General features: G+C 46.2%; 1 protein-coding gene across 6 annotated transcripts in view; it reads right to left on the reverse strand.

Moving 5' to 3' along the window:
• HUWE1 (HECT, UBA and WWE domain containing E3 ubiquitin protein ligase 1) overlaps positions 1–24,752 on the reverse strand; it is a 177,029-nt gene that overhangs the window by 143,396 nt on the left and 8,881 nt on the right. For 4 of the 6 annotated variants that reach the window (XM_055069225.2, XM_055069224.2, XM_055069226.2 and 1 more), the window contains exons 2-10: positions 21,045–21,355; positions 19,269–19,388; positions 15,717–15,803; positions 14,659–14,732; positions 10,059–10,137; positions 9,527–9,589; positions 8,136–8,258; positions 3,909–3,980; positions 3,082–3,181 (exon numbers count right to left, since the gene is read on the reverse strand). In XM_055069225.2, the coding sequence (XP_054925200.1) occupies positions 3,082–3,181; positions 3,909–3,980; positions 8,136–8,258; positions 9,527–9,589; positions 10,059–10,137; positions 14,659–14,732; positions 15,717–15,803; positions 19,269–19,388; positions 21,045–21,197 (871 nt within the window). In that variant the 5' untranslated portion in view covers positions 21,198–21,355. The remainder of the gene's footprint in view (positions 1–3,081; positions 3,182–3,908; positions 3,981–8,135; positions 8,259–9,526; positions 9,590–10,058; positions 10,138–14,658; positions 14,733–15,716; positions 15,804–19,268; positions 19,389–21,044; positions 21,356–24,752) is intronic. The other 2 variants (XM_055069222.2, XM_055069223.2) reach the window with 2 other exon arrangements.

Genomic DNA, 24,752 nt, shown 5'->3' on the forward strand with positions numbered 1-24,752 from the left:
CAAACCCGTTTGCGCTCTTTACCTTTGCAGCTCTGAACTCGAATTCGCTACTTGCCCTAAAGAATAGATGATGTATACAGTAGGCCGTGAAAAACAAACTTTATTTCTAGCGCCAATGACCGTGTGAAGGATTAGGCGCGCCGAAATAGTCCGAAATCTGCACTTGCTTTTGCGGCAGCTTCAGCTTCACAACCGCGGTGTGCATGGATTCCAGCTGCTGCGCGAATACTGGCGGCAATCTTTTAGCATGCATAAAATCAATTAAGGAGTCGATCGACGACAGTGCACTTTGCGTGGACATAGTGGTCGGGGTCAAGGAGCCACTGTCGATCTAGTTGTCACTGTCGCTGATACCGTCGCCACCGTCGCACAACTTTGCGTCTGTCGAGACAGCACATCTTCGGCGATCGCCTCGTCGGTGACCTCATCGCAGAACGAGGCAGCACTGTCTGCAGTCAAAAACTCCTCCTTCGACACACCACCCGTGTCACCAGTAGGAACGAGCTCCCAGAGCTCGGTTATGTCAGCGACTTCCACCGGGTGGGTCTCAGCGGGTTGGGGAAGTTCGTCCTTACGCACAAAGCCCGCCTTCTTGAAGCAATTGGTGATGAACCACTGGTAAAGCACCTCTTCAACATCGGCGTACAAAGGGTCTCTAACCCCTTTTCCGCTGATCGGAATGGCCGCTAATAGCTCCTGCCTTCACAATCGCGGTGCTCCCGGAGGTTTTCAAGATGGTTGATATCGTTAACTGGACGAGCTCATACTTCTTCACGAGGGCGCTCACCTTGAAGCCGCATCGAGAGTCCTGCAAAATATCCATCTTCGTGTCAAGCGACACAGCTTTGCGCTTTGTCGGCGCCATCTTCGAACTGGGTTGAACCGTTGGTTGCACGCTGCTATGACGCTGCTTCGGTGGCGTCAGCTGCTATCGCGAGAGAGACGCGGCACCGTTGGTTGCACGCTGCTATGACGCTGCTTCGGTGGCGTCAGCTGCTATCGCGAGAGAGACGCGGGACGGGCGCCACCGCGCCGCTTTGCTTGTCGCTTCCTTTTTTCTTTCTCTCTCTTTCGGAGCGACTGTGGCCGACGCGCATAAAGCAGCTAGCGCCATCTTGTGGCGCGCTGCGCCAACGTTGGCTGCGCCTACTCGTGCGCGGGCGGGGCGAGACGCGCTGCGCGCTAATGGCGGCAGATACGAACTTACGGAGGTAAACATCGCCTCGCCTCGACATCGTTCGTTTCAGGGAACTAAGCAACGCAAAAGTTACGATTATTTGGCACGGAAAACGCCGTCCAGACTGCAAAATTTTGATCGTTATATCCGATATGCGGTGAATAACCTATCGTTATAAATGGTTTTTTTCCCCATAGACCTAATGCATAAAATGACACTCTCATGTCGACCCATCGTTATAACCAATATATCGTTATATGTGGTATCGTTATAAGTGGACTGCACTGTATATATATATATATATACACACACACACACACACACACACACACACACACAATGAGAACAATCAAATACTGTGCAGTCCACTTATAACGATATCGAGAAAGACGAAAAATATGATCGTTATAACCGATTATCGCTATATCTGGACTGCAGTTATCAAAAAAAAATAAACGCGTTTGTGCTCTTTACCTTTGCAGCTCTGAACTCGAATTCGCTACTTGCTCTAAAGAATAGATGATGTAGACAGTAGGCCATGAAAAACAAACTTTATTTCTAGCGCCAATGACCGTGTCAAGGATTAGGCGCGCCGAAATAGTCCGAAATCTGCACTTGCTTTTGCGGCAGCTTCAGCTTCACAACCGCGGTGTGCATGGATTCCAGCTGCTGCGCGAACACTGGCGGCAATCCTTTAGCATGCATAAAATCAATTAAGGAGTCGATCGACGATAGTGCACTTTGCGTGGACATCGTGGTCGAGGTCAAGGAGCCACTGTGGATTTCGTTGTCACTGTCGCTGATGCCGTCGCCACCGTCGCACAACTTTGCGTCTGTCGAGACAGCACATCTTCGGCGATCGCCTCGTCGGTGACCTCATCGCAGAACGAGGCAGCACTGTCTGCAGTCAAAAACCCCTCCTTCGACACACCACCTGTGTCACCAGTAGCAACGAGCTCCCAGAGCTCGGTTATGTCAGCGACTTCCACCGGGTCGGTCTCAGCGGGTTGGGGAAGTTCGTCCTTACGCACAAAGCCCGCCTTCTTGAAGCAATTGGTGATGAACCACTGGTAAAGCGCCTCTTCAACATCGGCGTTCAAAGGGTCTCTAACCCCTTTTCCGCTGATCGGAATGGCCGCTGATAGCTCCTGCCTTCACAATCGCGGTGCTCCCGGTTTTCAAGATGGTTGATATCGTTAACTGGACGAGCTCATACTTCTTCACGAGGGCGCTCACCTTGAAGCCGCATCGAGTTCCTGCAAAATATCCATCTTCGTGTCAAGCGACACAGCTTTGCGCTTTGTCGGCGCCATCTTCGAACTGGGTTGAACCGTTGGTTGCACGCTGCTTCGGTGGCGTCAGCCTGCTATCGCAAGAGAGACGCGGGACGGGCGCTACCGCGCCGCTTTGCTTGTCGCTTCTTTTTTTTTTCTTTCTCTCTCTTTCGGAGCGACTGTGGCCGACGCGCATGAAGCAGCTAGCGCCATCTTGTGGCGCGCTGCGCCAACGTTGGCTGCGCCTACTCGTGCGCGGGCGGGGCGAGACGCGCTGCGCGGTAATGGCGGCAGATACGAACTTACGGAGGTAAACATCGCCTCGCCTCGACATCGTTCGTTTCAGGGAACTAAGCAACGCAAATGTTACGATTATTTGGCACGGAAAACGCCGTCCAGACTGCAAAATTTTGATCGTTATATCCGATATGCGGTGAATAACCTATCGTTATAAATGGTTTTTTTCCCCATAGACCTAATGCATAAAATGACACTCTCATGTCGACCCATCGTTATAACCGATATATCGTTATATGTGGTATCGTTATAAGTGGACTGCACTGTACATGGCATTGGTTTTCCTATCGAATCAATCACCTGACTGGTCGCACCCCAGAATGCCATACTCACCAAGTATGGAGAGTGCTTGAAGCCGTGCCTGGACACACTGTAGCCGTTTTGGGTAGCTGGAAAAGCTGTGCGCTAACCGAACATGTGTCAGCAGCAGCATCTGGGCACAAAGGAGGGAGAACAAAAGCAAAATAGACATTCATTCACTCATTGGTTGGTTGGTTGGTTGGTTGGTTGGTTGGTTTATTGTGCTTAATACCTTGAAGCAACACTTGCATTATTGATAAACCCTTAAATTGAAGGCTCCGAATTGTTTTTAGGCACTATTTAAAGACATCGAAGAGCCGCAGGAAACAAATGTATAGCATTACAATATCCTTTTCAAACCTACTAGCATTCCTTTGGCATAAGAGGTATATTAATTGCAGAAGAAGTCGAAGTCAAACTTCAAATATTGCTTCCAATGAGTGGTGCACGCCAATGACATTCAGTGCAACATCATGGATTTCTCGGGTAGTCACTTGCTTAGGCCCTTTGTTTACAGCAATAATTCGAAAAGCTGCCAAGTTTACTGATTATTTAAAAGAAAGGGAACATGATCCTTATACGGTGACAAATAGTTAGCTATAGGCACATATCGTCAAAATCACGATGTCAGAAAAAAACCGGTGCGGGAAAATTGCCTGACAAGGACGTTTAAAAATTATAAGCACTAACTCCAAAGCCAGAACTCAATGCACAAGGAATGAGCAATGCAAGAGCAACAGAAGAAAATAACATCTTGCAGCAGCAACACCATTTGACTCATTAGGCACAATCATTGGCATCTTAAGAGAGGGAATAGCTAATTACAAGAGCGGCTAGAAAAGAAAAAAGGAGGCACGCACATGTTTGGCTGGCGGGACGGCGTATGTTTCGAGCAGTTCCTCCATGATCTGTGACGGGTTCTTGTTCGTAATCTGCATAAGATGGGGAAAAAAAGGCAGGGATATTAATCAAAGGTTTCAATTTATTCTCTGCACACTCAGAAAAATATACGGTGGAAGCTTGATATAGTAAAGAGGACATAACAAATTGTCAGATGTAAAAAATTATCAAATGTAATGAAGTAAATCTAAAATGTCTTTCTTAAATCAGTGCAATGAGTACAGTCGCCAACCGATAATTCAGACTCGACTGGGACCACCGAAACGTTTGAATAATCATATGTCGGAAATACCGAATGCCATCAAAAATAGGTGACTTTTTCACAAGTGGCCAATAAAGGTGTGTCGTTTTCTCGGTTAATCACTATCGAAGATACCTTCAATTTCGCTTGAGTATAGTACCATGGAGCATCAGTGTCTGGGAGCTACAGCATTTTTCGGCACGGCGCCAAGCATGCTGTCTTATCCCTGTGAGGAAATGCTGCTGCCAGTTGCGTCCGGTGCTAGTCGCAAATATAGCGAGAATGAAATCTTTCGAAAGTGATGGTCCAAGAATACGCACACGCGCTTGCTTGTCTTTGGCCTAGACATTCTGCAGCCGTGATTTTCTATCAATGCCTTTTACGCTATTCCATTCCACGCTTCGTCTGTGGTCACAGCAAAGCCCCACACACATTAACAGAATCAGCTGGCCATGAACAGTGGATATGAGTGGCGCAGAAGTGAGCAGAAGGCATCGCTACAAGTTCACGGCCCGCATCTCTGCCACCGTCATGCTGCGACTACAGATAAACGACAGTACAGTCAATGCATTACATTGAATTCTTATCGGCAACTAACAGGTCGGCTTGGCTTCGCTAGTTTTCGTTTCGTGGAGCGCAGGCCACATGGTTGATGTCATCTCAAAACGAAAATACAGTGCAATCTCAATAAACGGAAATCCCTTAAAACTGAACTGCCTCTTAAACAGAACACCATCCTCATGGTTGGCTGATTTTGTGTTCATGCAACTGTACTCAGCCTTGTCTCTCAGTAAATCGAACTCCTGATAATTGGAACCAATTTCCCTGCTCCCTTGAGGTTCCATTTAAATAGAGTCCACTGTACTGCTATTTATGCTAGACTTAGTGGCCATGCCTATATATCAGCACACAGTTGTGCAGTCGGAGTCCAAATTATCACATGGCATGCCGCAGGGTGTCCAAAGCTTCTACGTAGAGGCGCTAGTGGCAGCGCCACAAGGCTGTCCAAATAATGAAGCATGCCTAATTATCGGTGTCCAAATAACCAGCAATTGACCGTACAGTTGAACCCATTTATGACGATGCCATATTTAACAATCTATCGGTTAAGACGACCACATTTCAGTGCATTTAAGGTTTTCTGACCCAGCCCACTGAAACCGCTTCCAAAAAATAGCAGCTATGCTGGCTGTTTCAAAATGACGGGTGATCAGAACTGGTTGATGTTTTAAAAGAGCTATATGACACCGCATTTCGTTCTTTAGATGGACGTTCCTGAAAGAAATTTGCAAGCAGGTGCGGCAACATACCGGGAACAAGAATGACACTGAAAATCTGGTTTCCGGAACAATGTGCTGCCGACACCAGCTTCAGTGCGGTTAATTTTTGAGGATTTTTTAGGGTGAATCCACATAGCGAGCTACTAATAACACCATCGGTAACAACCACGGTTTTTGTCCACAGTGAATGCAGCAAGCACTACTTGCGCTTTGACTCACTGCACCCAGGCTGCATGTCTTCAGAATCGTATCGTCACCATCCATCCACGATTGCGTTGAAAGCAACCACGGTTTTGTCTGAACGGTTGCGGTGAACAGTAGTTTCGTTTTGACTCGTTGCAATGTGTAAGTGACACCGCTTCCTGCGCTCTGGCATCAAAGGCTTCACCTCCGTCTACTGATCGTCCGTCTACATCGCAACAGATGGAGGATCTGTTGCCGACCAGCTCACTGGAGCAAAACTAATCACTTGTGTGCAGAAGCAAAAAAGCATGTCTTGGATGAAGACTCGGGTCTTGTGCAGCAGCCGCAAAGCAAAAGAAGCTTCGAGGCCTTTGCCACTGAGATCGCTAATCAGTCACAATGATGAACTATAAATTGCAGTTTCCTCACTGCTTTTATGCAAAATGGAAACAGGATTTGCTGATTCATTAATACAACCACGTGAATGTAGTAAGCATTTGTTTATTGTCCTCTTGGTACCCTGGACAATTCGACATTCGGTTAATTCAGACATCTTTTTCAGTCCCGCGAAATCCGAATTAATGAGGTTTTACCGTATATCCTCCCGAGGCTCAGAGAGCATTTTTGTCATGGATTTATTTCGTATTTATAAATTACAATACCTTGGCTTCCAGAAAACCCCAAAAACCACATTTTACCTGTTTCAAATATCTGCAAGTTAACCCGGCTATGTCCAATATACAGTCGACGGATTTTTCGAACTCCGAAAATTCAGACTTGATGGATATTCCAGACTTCCTAAATTTATCGTCAGGGTTTCCATAGAGGTAATGCATTTTTGAGACTGATTTTTCAGACGAATTTAGGTCCGAAAGTTTTATTTTCCACACTAAATTACTCGTTCCGACCCACGCTACCCGATCTTGGAGGACACCATGTTGTATTTTCTGCGGGCTTGGCTTCCAATGGCCCACCCTATAGCCCTCAAGATTGGTAGCTGCACGCTATCGATAGACAGCGTGCGCCATCCTCTAGTCTCAGAGGCCATGACCACTCTTCCTTGACAGAGAAAATGCTCCCAGGGATGCCACCTTTTTCTTTTTTTCCCTGGTTCACTACCGTCATAATCACTAGGTGTGGGAGCCAGTTCTTTTTCTTTTCAGTTTTGGTCACCATTCTGCACGTGGTTTCTCCACAGAGCAAGTGTTTGTGCAGCTTCACATTTGTGTGCTCGGCGCCCCTTCCTCTGCATTCGCGAGAGCCAAGTGGTGTGAAGAAACGTGGCTCATTTCTTCCATTTCCATGGTGATCACCAATGTGGTGACACTCTTGTGGACTGCATACGGAGACGTCACTCTTGTGCAAATCCAAGCAAATTTGATGGCCTCCAACCGTGTACGAGGCAGGGCATTATTGGATACTTTTTTAAGCCACTCTAAGTGTAATAAATATGATTTTTTGGGGCTGAACGACTTTTGCGGACGATTTTTCAGTCCCCGCAAGGTCCGGAAAATCGGTCAGCGACTGTATTAGACACTGCAAACAATATTGCACTCAATCATCCCAGATACTCGCATATGCTTAACTTTTCCTTACATAAGTACCAACAAATTGACTTATTTCTATGATGTGCGTGGTAACAGGAGCTCACACTTTGGCTGAGCTACTATTCTGCCATTTTGAAAGCTAATGCTTTGGCAAGAAACAAGCACACATGGATCACATCGTCCGGATGGCAGCACAGGTCCTAGAACCAACCAAAAAAACTGCTTTTCATCAGGTCAGTGATGTTTCTATGGCCACTGCAACCAGCTTTCTAATGTTAAACATATTACAACGAAGCTATATACCACTAATGTCCAAGGAAATTTTCGTGTCGTTATGGCAAGCAAGAAACTCCCCATACGTGGGCCGACCCCGGAGATGGTGCAATGCCGGGCCGACCCACGGCGGAGGTGAAGCAGGCGTTAAGCACTCTCCGTAGATGGGCCGATCCCGAAGATAGTGCAATGTTGGGCCGACCCACGGCAGAGGTGAAGCAGGCGTTGAGCCCTCTTCACACATGAGCCGATCCCGAAGATAGTGCAACGCTGGACCGACCCGCAGCGGAGGTACAGTGCGCCATTAAGGGGCCCACATACACAGCTTCGCTGGCCATCCTTCACCGAGTGGAAGGGCACTGAGATTTTGGACACATGCTCCCCTGCTGGGCTTCCGGAGGTTATTTTTGCATTTTGCATGACATAAGACAGTCAACTTGCCCAGTTCTTTACCCTGACCAAGTGAAAATACACCCGTCACTTTTTTTCTCTAGCAAACAACTGACCTCCTGCCTTTCGCTCTTTTTTGCAGTACCAAACCGAGCTCTTGCAACGTGTGCCCTACTTATCAGGCTACCGATCGTTCTGGCAACCAAGAGATTAGAATCCTGCATTAGCAATCAGCTCCACTACAAGGATAAGACTTTGTGGGGAAAAGCCAACCTTGTCCACATTTTCCATGTGGATGACGGAGACGGTGGTGGAGGGCTGTTTCTTGGCTCCCGTGCCATCTGAAGGTTCCATGTAGAACTCAAAGTGAAGCGTCGTGGCACTGGCTGGAAATTTCTGCACACCCAAGAAACCAACCCAACAAAAAATATATATATAACACGCAGAGTCAGCTAATCACATGCTTAAAATAAAAATTTTTTTATGGGGTTTTACATGCCAAAACCACTTTCTGATGAGGCACGCCGTAGTGGAGGACTCCGGAAATTTCGACTACCTGGGTTTCTTGAACGTGCACCTAAATCTAAGTACACGGGTGTTTTTGCATTTCGCTCCCATCGAAATGCGGCCGCCGTGGCCGGGATTTGATCCCACGGCCTCGTGCTCAGCAGCCCAACACCATAGCCACTGAGGAACGATGGCGGGTCTAATCACATGCTCTTTCTAAACTTTATGTTCTTCCTTCACAGCCCTGGTGCCGAAAAACTCCCGGCAGTGTCCATGCAGCATGTGCGGCCTTCACATTTTGATTGTTGATGGAGCAAATGATTGGTTTAGTTATTCGTGGAGCTTAACATCCAAATGCCACACACAGGCTATGGGAGACGCCATAGTGCAGGGCTCGGAACTATTTTGACCACCTGAGATTCTTTGATGTGCACCTAAATCAACGTACACCACCGTTCTCACATTCTGTCACCACGTAACCGTGGCCACGGCAGCTGGAGATCAAACCTGCAGCTCCGCGCTTAACAGCAGAATGCCATAGCCGCTGCGTCATCGCAGTGAGTCCTCCACTGCGGATCATTTCGGCTCGGTTCAAATGCTCGGCGCAAGTTTCCGGTCAAATTTTATGTGTACCTTTACAACATCTGGCTCGGTGCTGCACCCCGAACAATACTTGGTCAGCCTGATCGCAGAGATATTCAAACAAACTTGACATCCAGATGGCAAAACAAATTGGTGCAAAGCACCCGCAACAAATTTCAAATGGATGGATGTTGTTCAGGCCACAGAGAAAACATTGCCGAAAGTGTTCAGGAAGCTTTGACACGCCCTCTCAAAGTGCCCACTGCTTCAGCAAAGATTGCCTCAGCAAGTTGTCTGCAACAGAACCCGTAACTCAGCTGCATTCATGAATTGCACAGACCTAGACTTAGCTCAATGAAGGACCAAGAAAGAAGAACGTACGTGCAAATTAAGCCAGCATTTTCTTGAATACCATGCACTACAGCATTTTTTTTTTGTGTGTACGGAAGCCAACTTATCCCAATCCTCAATCAACAAAAAAAAAAAGAAAAAGTGACATGCCAACACAGTAACTCGTGCACTGCTTGTTGCGCAGCAAGCTGCAAGACTAACAGAGCACGTCATGTTGAACTTACACTCATTGGAAGTTCCCTACAGCATTCGGCCAGGCCAAAACCATTCTCTTTGCCTCCCCAGTTCTGAAAGAGAAAAGAAAAAGAGCAAAAGGGAGTTATCCGGGTGGCAGTAAACTACTTATCTGTTAGCAACAACTCAAAACATTATTGCCTTTTGCAGCAGACAGTACTGGTGGGCTAAGGAATGGGCAGATCATGTTCATTCAACCTGCTTTACTTCAGGCATGCCACAATGTAGCAGAGAAGATATCCAAGCAGGTGAATTTGGGATCGAACTAACAAAAGACGAGTATTCCAACCAATGCACCCCAGACACATTTCGTACCATTTGTTACTGAATAAGTGCTGAAAATCTTCAACAAGCTGCAAGGTCACGCAAAGAATACAAGCCTGACACCACAGAAAGCTTGCACAGAGCTCACATTCACACAAGGTGAACATGTAGGCGGCACACACACACATATCAAAAGGGAAGGGTATCAAACTTCCTGCAACACAAAGCGCAGGACATCTAGCCAAAAATTACACCCACCTCTGCTAGGTATGTCAATCTTGTCAGGAGAGCCTGCCGCCTGTCAGGGTTTAACCTTGTGATGAAGTTGGAACGTTTGCTGCAGAGAGACAAGGGCACACATTAACATGTCAAAGGATATACAGTCGCCGACCGATAAATCAGCAGAAGTCTGGCCCACAGCTATTGCAGAGCAGTCAAACCATAGAGAAAATGAAACACCAACAGCGTGCTTCAAAGATGATAGCTTTTTGTTTGTTTGTTTATCTGGAGGGTTACTAACGGCAAACATTGGAGCTATATAAAATGTCAGACTACCCTTTTCGAAATTACACCTTCGTTTTATGGCAAGAGATGACTTACTCACAGAAATAACCTAAGCTGTAACAGCCCTCAGAATTCATCAGTTTAAATAATTTACAACAAAATCTATCTCTTGCGAAGCTGTGCCAGCAATAACCGAGCTTATATGCTGCCGGACACAACTACACTAGAACATTGCTATAACGTGAAGGGATATGACGATATAACGCCTTGCTTTAAATAAGTGAAATTGTCCTGCCAATGGATATAACAAACTAGATTTGTCTCCGAAACCCAAAAATACCCGACCGTTGCGTGCCGATTACATCGCTTTACACGGAGTTCGGCACTCATTCACCGCGACAGTTCAAAACTCCCATTTCGAATACATCGCCAAGCAACGCTGGTCTTCCACACCGCCACGCCACACCACGCAGGTACGGGCAGCAATGTGAAAGGTTGGTGCATTCACTTCTGTGCGCAGGCAGGCGAGCTAGGTGGGTCCTATGAGATCTCCCCAGTGCAATCTTGGAAATCACGTGCAAGTTGCGCCACGCTGCACGGCTACGCGCAGTGGTGTTAAAAATTAGTACATTCACTTCTCCCTTTCGCTACCCCATGCCACGCACGCAGCTGCCCCTGGGCCTAAGCCTCGGAGACCTCCGTGTACTATCTCGAGGGTCCTGCGACGCACAGCGCCAAGCTAGCAGCTGGGCGCGGCCTCAGAGATCGCACTGGCATCGGTGCAATCTCCGAGGCAACGATACAGCCAAGCCAAGCCGATACGGCGAAATTCGCCTGCCTCCTCGATCACACAGCGGAGCGCTACGTTGTGTGCCATGTCCTGCTCGAACGCAACGAGCCAAGTGGAAAGCAGGCACGAAAAACCATCACAATGAAAAAGGAGGCAGTTATCTGAAGGCTGTCTCAGGTGTTAAGTCGCGTGTCAAATGCGCCGAAGATTCTTTTGCTCTTTTATTCAAATTTATTCGCATGCGTCTCTGTGTAGTGGTTCCACGGGCTGCACAGCTGTCTCCTTATTTCCATGTTTATATTTGTGTGCCCCATTCAGCATATATTGCAATAATCAAAGTTAGGTGGCGTAAGGAAAAACCAGCACAGCACATGTAGCGATAAATCCAGTGCTTGCTCGCTTTGAAGGCGGAGCTCGGTAGCCCTTTTTCTCTTGCAAGCTCCTTAGCTTTTGCCTGCATAAGCTCCATGCTCACAGCTAGCTGCACGGCTCGCTGTTGGCGTACAAACTCCGTCAGGGTGAGTTCAATTTCTGGGAATGTCCCACTCTTCAGGCCGCGAAAGCTTCTTCGCGTTCCGTTGCAGGCAAAAAGGGTTTCCTTCTGTCGACGCCATACGCGAATGCTTCCCTTGTTGACGCCAAACTGCCTCTCGGCCGCACTGTTGCCGATGTCCTGTGCGGCTAAAATAACCTTTCTCTTGAAAGCAGCAGAGTACTGTTTTCGTGGTCCGGACATCTTGGTCCTACAATGCGGAATAAAGATGCACTTCGCGAAGTGTGGTTTGCACGTGTGCTGCCAAGGTGCGCAGTTGACAATAAACAAACAATGCTGTAGTCACGCAGCAATAACGAAACCAAGCCGTAGCCACGCAGCAATAAGAAAGCCAAGCCGTAGCCACGCAGAGTGCCACAAATGGGAGTTAATCACAATTTAGCAATTATAAAGAAGGCGCGTTACACCACTATCTCGTACCGTATTTTCGCAGTGCAGACCCGTCAATCTTGCCATGCGTTTGACGTATGTTCTTGCTTATGAAAACGCTTTTGGTAAAAAGTGAAGCTTTCCAGACCTTAAGAGCATTAATTGTTACTCCAACCTGACTATTTGTCTCCTGTGTCCCCGAATATGTTTCTGCCAAAGTAAATACAATTAACTGGCCCTTTAAAGTTCGCTTCCTTTGCAGCAGCATTGCAAACTACGAAGCAAAGTTAGCACCTGAACTGCTACATTCAATGTGCTGAATGCAGTGAAACCTTGTTATTACGAACACCACATTAACAAACTTTTCAGAATAACTATCGTTATTCAGTTTCAGTGTCATGTTAGTGACTCAGTACTACAAACTAATATTCTGATACCTGGGGATTCTTTGATTTCCATGTACCCTTCATGGCAGTTGAAACAGTAGGCTAGCAGACAAAGCGCCGAAAGGGGAAGCCGCAGCGCACGGCTTCGGAAAACTTGACGGCAATCAACGAAAAAAATGCGGGAGAGTTAAAATCTATTGCGGAGGCAATGACGCGTCAGGTTTTGCGAGCGTATGCTCCGCCCAGGCAAGTGGCGCCTAGCAACGGAGGCACGTCTTCCTCATAGTCCCTACAAAATTCTCTCTGCAATGCCGCTTCTGCACAGAACCTGGGTCCTCCAGGCACATAGCATAGGGTTGCCGACAGGCACAATTTCATCCTTCGAACCTTTACGAAACCAATGAGCTTTGGGAGACAGCCATGACCAGCTCCGACCTCGAGGATTAGCAACGGCTGATTGCAAGGGCCCAGAACGCAGCCCGAGCTCAAGGCATTCTGGAATGACGACGCCTCTCTAAAATTTCACTTCTATAATAAACATGTTTATTCTCTCTCTTCCTTCTTTCTGCGGCTGTACTAGCTACGCGCACGGTGAAATGTAACCTCCATACTCGCGGGGATGCCACATGGTCGCACTTTGCACTTTCTGAACGGTGTCATTTACATGTGCTTGCGCTTTGGAATAGTTCACGTATCCGCCTCGAGTGAGACAGCCGCAGTGTCCACAGCAAGCAATGTGAAAAACAAAACAAAACTACGAAAAACATTGTGCTTTGGAGGCGACATGGAGCTTCCGTTTTGTCAGTGATTTTCTCAGCATCAGCGTCTGCTTTGCACACGTCACTCGTACTATATGGTGGTGCGTGGCGGCGTAACCTATGGAGAATAGCAACAGTGCAAGCCAAGAGACCACAGCGATGTTTTCGTGCATAACTCGAACGGTGTCAACTTATGAACTAATGGATTGATGGGTGGAATAGTTAATTTTGGGGCTTTCGCTATAACAACCTTTCCGAATAATGAATGATTTTCGGCTGTCCCACGTGATTAGTTATATCTCGATTTGACCATGCATGTGTAATGCCGCTGTCACACATACACTTCTTATTGTGATCAGGGCCAATCTAAATCCAATTTCTTGATCGCAATCAACAATAGTCGCTGCTACACGGCCTAAAGATCCGAATCAAGTTATTGTCTGCTGATCGTCAGCAACTCTCAGAACTGCATTATGTATGGCTACAAATTCAGATTTGTAAAACAATTAAATTTGAACAATATTTCCATTTTCAAGCTTACCGCTGGTATAAGATTTTGAAACGTTTTTTATTGAGCTGCCTTCACTTCTTGTTTTTAGCATTTTAAGAATGCTGCACTAGAGAACACAGACATCAGCCTGTGATCGTGATCAAGAGGCCTAATCGCGATTCTCGGATCGCGATTGCCCAGATTCGGATCCCGCAGGATCGCGATCACAAATGACCGCGTAGCAACACCTAATCCGGATCAAGCTCGATCCAGATTGGCCCCAATCGCAATCAGAAGTGTACATGTGACACCGTTATAAGAGACGGCCATCCACAACACGTGTGAATGAGTCTTTGGGCACAATTCAAGCATCTGTTATTGATTCCACTGTGTGGGTTTCACTGAAAGGCAGGACTTACTTTGATGCAAGTTTTTAGATAGTTTCTGCCAAATATTAAAAGCAGCAAGCAGCCAGGACTCTACTTACAATGGACCCTTTTCACTATTGTAAAGCCAGACTTCATGCGAAGCTGTCTGCCAAACTGATGGCAGTGAAGTCATCTTTGCATTCAGTGCATAAGCAGACAGTTTGCTTTTTACAACACGGACAAAGTAGACATGCCTCTCATTATGAAACCATGCACACAACTGATTCCACCATTGGTTAGGCAAACACGCAATGCAGAGAAGTGCACTTGTGAAATAGGAAAAGGGTATACTATTTAATGCTCAACAGCATAACAGAACAGCCGCTGTTACAGACACCTTGCCAGTAAAAACCTCAGGTTCTTTTGGCATCTGTTTTAACTGCAATACGCCAGAATGATGCTAAACACACAAAACGTGAATGTGCTGCCAGCAACGTGCAGCCGCTCAATGACAGGTCATGGTGCTGATAGCCACTGACCAGATGTCATGGCACGAGCAGCATGCACGCGATTCAGGAGCTTTTTCTTAGTAGGTGCCACGTGTGCAAACTGATCAAGTAAGAAGCCGGGCAGCCCTCACCTGAAAACGTAGAGGAGGTTGAGGACACCCAGCACCACTTGCATGTCGCTTGATGACAAAAGTGCCGTTAGATGCTGCGCAAACGGGGGAAGCAACTTGGCATCACAGTGGCATGGCAAAGCAAGCCAAACTCCAGACACTATCACAGATTTTACTTTCCAACCACTTTTGGCATGGAAACACAGGTCTCTTTCCTGCTTAGCCTTAGCTTTAGGGAAGCAAACTGTGTTAACCCAGAGGCCTATTCGGATACAGAATTTACAAACTGAGGACAACCAACTAACAAAACATAAGCACCTGGGAGTTATACAAATTGTAATTAGCGTATTTATTCGAATTTAGGCCGATAGACTTTTTCTTTTCTTTTTTTCAAATAATCGTATACTACCAAACTCTAGGGTCGGCTCAGATTCAAGGATTTTTAAAAACGCGCCAGTTTTTAATCGAAAATGATAAATATGGTGCATAGCTAGCTCCACCTAGAAAAGTCGGTATTGCAGCCGCTACTGGCCGCCACATTAGCCAATTGAAGTAGACGAGCAACGTCGCCATTTTGACCTGTCGTACTGGCTTGCGGCGTGTCGTTATCATAATGGCACCATACAAGCGATGCCACTATAATGCCGCTTTCAAACAAAAAGTTGTGTTAGCCACAGAGGCATCATCGAACGTTCAAGCCGGGCAGGACTTCAGCATCAACGAGAAAAACATCCATCGTTGGAAGGGGAACGGGAGACGCAACAAGGAGATGACAACGACAAGGAAGATAGCGACGAGGCTAGCAGCGATGATGACGTAGAGTCAGCTCGGCACGTTCATATAGAACAAATGCCGTTTTCATTTTGTGGACGCTGTCCTTACTTTTTTTCTTAAGCCTACATTTGGAGTATGTTCGTTTTTTTTTTTTTTTACTTTTTTTTTCTGGCTTGGGACATTTGGGAGTCTGCTTAGAATTGGGGTCAACCTAGACTTGAGTAAATATGGTAATGCGAGATTGCTGTATAAGTAACAAAAGGTGCATGCACAGTTACGTGAGATCTTGCTTGTGCCCAACTTACCTCCATGGAGTTGTAGAGGTGTCGGGAGAAACTGTGTTCAATCAGGAGGGCTGTAAACTGGAGAATATACAACAGCAGCTCCTTCTCCTGTTCCACGAAGAAAAGAAAGGCACAGGTAGGTTTAATTTCTCCATGCAGGCTCTAACAATGAATGCAAGAGGCCATGACAAGTGCTTAGTGTGGTCCTTCGAGACCACAATGAAAAAGTGCAACACGTACTGAAAGTATCTGTGCATCCACTACACTAGTACTGGAAGGGAAAAGCCAGCAAAAGGAAAGGTGGCTTCCTTAAACAACTCTTCCTCTCTGGCACAGTGAAGAAATTAACAGTTCTGGGCGCATTCCCAGTCCCTACACTACTCACGTATGACCGCAACAGCAGTTACGTGGCTCTCGGCTAGCCCAAACTGTTATTCTATTTGCCCACTACCTCAGTCTGTTCACCGACAATTTACATTCATCCAGAGCATGACGGATGCTGCTCCTCAACTTGGCAATCTACAGAAGCTATGGCTGAAATGAGCAGATTGCATTGCACTGGCTGAGAGGAGACATTTCGTCGCATCTATGTCCCATTTAAATCGATTTGTGCGGTTCAATGTCTCAAAGCCACACGGGGACTAATGAGAGACGTTGCAGCAGAGGACCCTGGATCCATACTGAGTACCTCAAGTTCCGCAACGCTTTCAGAGTATTTTTTTTTCGCCTTATGCGACCCCCCCCCCGGGGTTGATTCTTTTTTATTGCAGATTTAAATTCTTCAGAGGGACCTATTTCAAAAAAAATTTACCGTAATTTGTCTAGGGCGACCATAAAGTGAGAAAAAATATTCTGCATTAGTATATATGTACTGTTTATTCATGAATAACAAAAAAAATAATACTTATAAGAATTAAAAATTTGATGCATTGTTATACACAGTTCAAGGCTTAGAAAATGCACACACAAGAATATTTTGCAAGATTCAAATGCTCCTGCTCTTACACCAATATTTACATCCATAGCATAATCGAACTGCGTAGGTGAGCGCACTCGAGAAAACTATGGTTGTGTGCCCGTCAAAAAAGCAAAAAGTGTGACAAGCTTCTAATCTTCACCTTACCGCCAACCAGGGGCAATTAGTTTTCGCGAGTCTCCAAAAGAAAGGAACCACATGCACGGCAGCATCCTTCGTATGTGCACCACTGTGAGCAATAGACGAGCAAGTAACAGACGGTCACCCTTTGAGTGATTAGTAACGAGATAGCCATCAGTTTTGAGAGTGCAAGAAGCCGAAACCACCTGCGGAACAAAACTCTCAAACTAACCGCCGCCCACCCGCATGCACGCCAATGCGAGAGCGGTAGTACCGTATTTACTCACATAATGATCGCACTTTTTTGTAAAAAAAATTGACGCATATTCAGGGACGCGAGCATTACGCAGGTTAAATTTGCCGCGAAAATAATTTTTTTTTTCGTCCCGCATTTGTTGTGGGATGAAAACAGGTCAACAAACAGGCGGCTTCCGCTATAAGTGTGAGACACCAAAACAAGAATGGCGGCCGGCGGAGCAAGCTGAATGCGCTGAATGCGATTTTTTTTCTTCTCGGGAGTACATTAAGCGCATTGAAACAGTTTCTTCTGCATCAGTAATGAATAATATCATTAATAAGTTTGCGACAATAACGTAGCCATGTCCACTTTGAGGGCGCAGAAACAGAGATGGGCGCACCTAGCTGCCAGTCACATAGAAACACATGGCGGGCATGCTGCATAAACTGCGGCCATTTGTCTTCACTACTACCTTAATAAGGCACGTTTTCGGTAAGGGTGGGCAAATATATGAGCTGTATTACAAGTGTCGGCGTATGAATAGGGTACACTTGTAACGTATCAGTGTAAACGTGGCCACTATCGTCGCCAATTTGTTGCGTGCCCACGAGTGCAGACGAGAAGAATCGAAAGGCGCCTTTTTTCTTGTTGAGTAAAAGCATTATGAAGCCTACAAATAATAAAGCCAAGGTAAGTTTGGTTGTAGCTTTCTTTTTTTTTTTCATGAAAGTGTGGAAAGTGATGAAAGGAACGGAATGGGGCATCTGCTTAAGAATGTTTGGTGCGTGCGGACCGCTTGGTATGTCTTCGAGAGTCTTTCGCGTAGCATTCGACAGATGGTAACCGTGATCATCAGCTAGACTTGGCACACTGCATATTGCTGCGACAAGTTCGGGGTGCGATCAATTAAACGGGAAAGAAAAAAAACTAATTTCAACGACAAAATTCAGGGGTGCGATCATTACGCGAATGCGATCATCATGAGAGTAAATATGGCATATAGAAGCGCCGTAGGAAACATGCTAGCTCTAAAGCAAACCATGCAATGAAAACTGAGAAGAGGCACAAGAAAAAAATTCCCTGTATTGCCGCATAGTGACAGCACATGCCAGGAAAGAAAAATTTAACTGGTGTGCTTTTTAAACGTACAGACGGTGCCGTAAATATACGGCATCAACCATTTTGGACTTGTTCGCTGCGCTGTATATTGTGGGGTTCTCCGCCGCGGGCGCCAGGCCACGCGAGCCGGGCGGAAAAACAACATATCAGGGGATGCGTGAGAGTCGCGCATCCCCACAATATTTACGTCATTGACCCTGAAAGGGTTAATACGCACTTAAATCCAAGTGTACGAGCATTTATGCAATGCGATCCCACTGAAATGCAGCCCCCATGGCCAGAATCGAATTTGCAACCTTATGCTAAGCTGCAGAATGCAATGCACTTAGAAAACAGTTTCCACCCTTTCCAGCTTAGCTTACCTTGTCGCCAAACAATAACAGTCGTGTATCTCACGCGCCTTGCCTTCCTGCGCAGCTCAGGTCACGAATGGCATGAGCGTTGTCAGCTAGACATAGCATTCTAGACAGGAAAGTATAGAGAGCGCAGAGTTTTCAGGAAAGGAAAAGCAACCAGGGCAAATGAGGATTGTTGTTTGGGGACAAGATACCCCCCAAAGGGTGTTAAGTTTTTTTTACAAGCTACCGCAGCAGATACCCCATCGTAAGCAGGCCCCTAACTGCAGCTATGATTTATAATGGGGACACCGTAAGAGCATAAAAATAATTCTGAAGTTTAGCGTGCCAGAACCCCGATCTGACTATCCGGCATGCCTTAGTGGGGGACTCTGAATTCTGACCACCTGGGGATCTTTAACGTGCCCTCAATGCACAGGACGGAGGCGTTTTTGCATTTCACCCCCCACTGGAATGCAGCCGCCGTGGCTGGGACTTGAGCCCATGACCTCGTGCTTAGCAGCGCAACACCATAATCGCTAAGCCACCACGGTGGGTTAATAGCATAAAGTTTTGAATTCCACATCACAGTGTGATGTCGCAAAAGAAGCACTCTGTAGAGGTTGCAAGAGGTAAGAGTAAGGCACAGGACATAAATTGAAATGTTGCACAAGTTTGAGGCCCCTGGCCTCAAAGAAAAGAAAACCTTTCTTACAAAATGATGCATGCACCTGTTACACATAAAAAAACCCTACGAAGGATAAGAAATAAGGTAAGAGGCCCACCTGCTCTCGGCCAGGGCTGTCACATGGCAGACACCACTGGCCTTCATGTGTAGTCTGGCACGCTGCCTCCAGCAGCGAGTCAAACAGATCCAGAACATCGATCCAGTGGTACAGCTCACACTGCACGCAACAAAAAAAACAAAAGTTTTTCAATGCTCGCTACAAGCACTGAACATTGGAAAACAAATGTGTTACACAACGATTATGACAACGTCCAGGCACACCACCCTTCAGTACGGCTTGCGCATCACATTGTGATGACAATACAGTAAAACCTTGTTAATTCGACTCTCGTTAATTAGGAAAATCGGATAATTCGGACTTATCCTGTGGTCTCGGCAGGCATATGCATTATTCAATGCAATCAAACTCTTGTTAAATCGGACGTATTCAGCCGTACATCAGTTTGGACAAATTTTGGAGGTCGGCGAATGAGGAGCGCCGCAAATTTGCGATGCAAGAGAGCAAAAATGATGCTAGCGTCCAACCGAAATGAAGTGGCAGAGCCTGCATCCCCATAGTAATTAGTGGAAATTGTACATGAATGACAGCAACACCGGAACGCTTTGTGTCTATTTGTGCCTGTAAAGCCCCTATTCTTACATTTACCGCCGCACATAACACAGTGTTGGCCGCGGGCTTTCATAATTGCGTAGTTGCCATCCACGATTGCGTCTATAGCGACCGCGGTTTCATCCGCAGATGTTGCAGCGAACGGAAGTTTCGCTCTGACTGTGTGTGTGTCAGCCGCGTGCCTTCAGCACGGCAAAGTCGCTGTTTATAATCGCGTCAATAGCAACCGTGGTTTCCTCCACAGAGGTTGCGGCAAACTGTTGTTTCGTTTTGACTCTGCGCAAAGCTGTCGAGGATGAAGAGCACGGCTACATCATGATGGATGGACGATCTGTTGGCGATCAGCTCACTTCAATTCTGCTACCAGCATGGGACTGGGCGTTTGTGCAGTGTTGGGTGTCACCGGAGACAAGCGGTTTCCGCTGAGTGCAATACGGAGTTGGCGTGCATGCGCAGCACTCGGTGCCCATCCCTTTTGTGGCCCGAGCACATTCACAGTAGGGTACTAGAGTACCCAAGGCGACAGCTGAAGCAGCTTTGTGGCTCGCTAAGCCTGAACTCACTGTGGCTGGTACTCCTGTGAGATAAGTCACCCAGAATTTCACCCCCATTAATACGCAGCCACCGTGGTGGCTGAAGACTGAACCTGCAACCTTGTGTTGAGCAGCAGAATGTCACAGCTACAGACACTCCAGTGGGTGAGCATTTAACAAAAAAAATGAAACATGCAAGCTGCCAGTCTCATGCTGCACAACGAACCCACACGAAAGAGGGAGCCCAAATTACTGTAAACGTTGTTACTGTTAATTTAGAAGTATCACTACTTTTGTATCTTGGTAATTACTACCCTTACACTGTCTGTTTTTCAATCATTACTGCTTTGTAATTTACTCCCCATTTTATATATATTGTACCTCGTGTGATTCATGCCTCTCTTTGCGACAAATTGCGGTTTTCTTGCACCGATATAACCCCTGCCTATCATAATCATCATGTGCCCACTAATAAAAGGTCCCCCTCAGTTTTTACTCTGGGACCTCCCGACACGCTCAAACACTGGCATGGCACACTCTGGCCATACCTGGCCCTTGCGCCACTAAACAACATTCATTCACTCATTCATTCATTCATATCTCTTTTCGTGCTTGCACTTGAAACAATAATAAAGTATAATGTGGCTCAAATAAGCAACACTGGATGCACCTGACTCACTTTGCCCCAGTTCCAGCTCTTGACAGCTTTGAGCTCCTGGAGCAGCTCCTCCTGGGTGCAGCTCTTCAGCCGCTCCACCAGGAGCTTGCAGTCCAGGGGCACCTCCGAGGAGCTCTTCTTGAGCCGGCTGCGCTCGATCTTCATGGCGCCAGAGGCCACGCAGGGGCCACTGGGACCCCTGACTGCCGGCGAGGCACGACCACCAGGGGGCACAGAGGGGTCACGGGGGTGACTGTCCTGCTCACTCGGCAGCGCTACTCATGGCCCCCCTCCTCACCACCCTGCCTGCCTTTGTCTTGCTGCTGAAAAGAGAGGAGACGGAGCGCTCGGTGAGGAGGCGACATTCCACAGCAGTACTATCCCGCAACAAAGGTCACACTGTCATTCAAGCAAGCGAAGAGGCTCAGACTCGAATACAAAATTCAATGAGAAACAAGACAAACAAACACTTGTCCCTTCCACATGGATGGCAGCAGTGTGAGTGCTGGGATTTCTGCACCCAACACAAGATGGCAGGACAGGGGGGAGCCACCTTAGCATGGAATAGGGAATAGAGGGTGATTGTACGTGTAGCACGTGCCATAATCTTAAAATTATGTTTACGTCACATCATTTATCACATTTGTTAACTTCCTCCAATAGCTACCTCATCAAATAGTCAATGCGTTATCCACAGAATGTGGATAGAGTGTAAACGGATTGCACAGAAATATAAAAGCAAACAGGACAGGATAGATTAGAACCTTTGCCACTGTGGCTGCGGTAGATTTGAAAACACCGCACGGCAGCTGTCAGTTACTGTCAGTCTCAAGTCTTATCGACTCTCGGTTTTTTCTCAGTTACGCTGGCAAATCACATCATGAATACGGGCACCATTTCAGAATCAGTATCTTTATCTTTAATGTGTGGAGGGCAAATTACAACGTATGTAACCAACTTGCAACCTTGCCATATAAACTGCATTCTGTACCCATCGGAACAAGAACACCGTGGCCAAGATTCAATCCTTGCTGCTTAGCAAGAGTATGGCACAGTGCAAGTGAGGAACGATTTCAGTGAAGCTGTGCAATGACGCCAGAAAAAATGTGCAAGAACCACACGTCTGACAAGCTCCATGGCTCCGGAAACAAACATCAGAATTTACAATTCAGTAAAGTCCATAAATTCAAACAAACCAGCACATAAAAACCAACACAAATGATTGAAAGAGCACAAAAAGGTTGGGCAACATGAAAATCCTCCAACCCATATTAAAGGCCAACTGCAACAAGCTAACTTTGCCTAAATTGGTTATAAATGAAGAGTGATTACTATTGGAAGAATCTTGACAAAGCTACACAGATCTTAACTGTCCGATTTTTCTTCATTAAAAGCCTTTGAAGGGCCCCTCACCAGGCCACATAGCAAACTTTCGTTATGCGCTAGAAGTTGTTACGTGCCCTCAATGGAGTGTTCTACCACAATTTTTTCAAATTAGTTCATTATTAGCAGAGATAGAAATATCTGAACTGCTGCAAACCCATGATTTCAGGAGGCCAACGTCACTACGAACATACACTTTCTCCACTTTCCCTGTCTAGCCTCTGCAAGCAAAATTCCTTCCCTGCATTCTCCCACACCGGAGCTGGAGGATCGCGCGACAAATATGTCAAAGGCCTCATCTTTCTTTTTTCTCTCTCTCTCTTTTCTTTCTCGTTTTTGCTGAGTGGTGCACTTCCGGTGACGATGTCACATGCAAGCTGTTGCGTTTCTCTCATTTCGCGTAGCAGACGATTTTGCACACTGCACTGGAACACCTGATCAGTGGAACAAGCACGAGCACCGAGGCAGGCGTGAAAGGATAAAAGAGCGTGATCGCAGTGCTGTAACACGGTACAAAATGACAGTTTTGTTCACTGCAAGCGCAACTGCACAATGTGGGAACAAGCAGACAAAACGGAAATAGTACATCTCTCTTGCTATGGTACGAAGTAAAACAAAAACGTGCAGACATTCAGTTTTTATGTTTTATTATTTCTCCAAACTTTAATTAGCCTACTGAATCAATAGATTAAACAAATAACCAACACTGCCTGAATAATTCTCAAAGCCACGTGTCACTGTAAGTGACATCGCAACACTGCCATTTACATAGGCGCACTTGTACGAACACGTTGACTCTCCGCCTGGTAGCACTGCTAATACATAATAGTGCATTTATATTTTACTTTAGGCATCAAAAACTGCTGATTTTTGCAAGCTTTCAGTAACAAATCCACTCCTATATTGAATTTAAATTTTTGCTACGAGGCTGCTCTAAATGTATACTACCTGAAACCAGGCTTATGTGATCCAAAATTTCATAGCAGTTCACGTTTAATGACCACTAGTACAATTTATACTCAGCCTTGATAAGAGGAAACTGTACCGCCTAGTGTGAAGCAAGGACAACCAATAGGTATGCAGATTTCATAGCTTAACCTACTAGCTTACTAGCACCTGATGCTAAGCAATCAGTGAAGCCAGCCAGGACGTTTCTGCACAAAATTTCCATGCAGACGTGGTTTGGAAAAAGATGAACGAAATAATGCACGGGCAGTTTCCTCAAAGACAAAACTATAACAAAGATGATTGTGTACAGAAACAACTTGTTTACATAAACGAGTGCATTATTTATAGAAAGGCAACTAACTGCACATAGCAACAAGACATCAGGTCACCTAAAATAAACAGGTGCAATACAACCATAACGCGAAAAAACAAAAGCAAATCAGATCTCCAATCTTTCCCTTTCAAGACAAAAAGAAAAGCTGGGCACCTAAATAATAGCTGGTTCAAGCAGTACTTCCAAAGCATGCTTTTGCAAATCTAGTAGATGCCACTGCATTATATAATTGCAAACTAGGTCCCACATGATATGCCTCTATTAAGTGGAAACTGCCATTCTCTTGGCTCTTAAAAAAGCCAATAAAATTCTCTATACATTAACATGCACAGCAGTAACCCAGCTGCCCTTAGAAATGACCAGCATATGGGAACATTACCGTATTTGCACGATTCTACCGCACCACCTATTGTAACATGCAGTTACATTACTCCCCAAATACCCCGAAAAATAACCCATGGTAGAGTGTATAAGCGCGACCGGACGAGGACGAAGAAAGAAACAGATACACAGACACAGCGCTTCACTTTCAACTATAGATTTTATTTTCGCGAACCGGACACGTGTGCAAGGCGCCTTGCACACGTGTCCGGTTCAACGAAATGTACCACTCAATGTTCTTTTTTACTGTTACGTTTGTTTCCGCTCGCACGGTATATATTTATCGATGCGTGCGAAAATAAAATCTATAGTTGAAAGTGAAGCGCTGTGTCTGTGTATCTGTTTCTTCGTCCTCGTCCAGTCGCGCTTATACACTCTACCATGGATTCTAACCAACTAGCCCGCCCACATGTTTTAACCGAAAAATAACCCTGTGCCGATTCTACCGCACACATCAGGTAAGGAAACCGGAGTCATTGCGTACCGTGTTGAACGATTTTATGGAACTTACAAAAAACAGACACGCACACAGCTGAATTTTAGCGGATATTCGCTGTCGGAGTCCCACGACACTTCTTTGCTCTTTACAAACCACAAATAGTCCACTTAATACATTTGAAATGCCACACTTCATGAAGGCTCGCGCAACCACCGTCTGCGGGAAGGCATTCCAC

Source organism: Dermacentor andersoni, chromosome 9 (genome assembly GCF_023375885.2).
Source record: "Dermacentor andersoni chromosome 9, qqDerAnde1_hic_scaffold, whole genome shotgun sequence".
Classification (NCBI taxonomy): Eukaryota; Metazoa; Arthropoda; class Arachnida; order Ixodida; family Ixodidae; genus Dermacentor; species Dermacentor andersoni.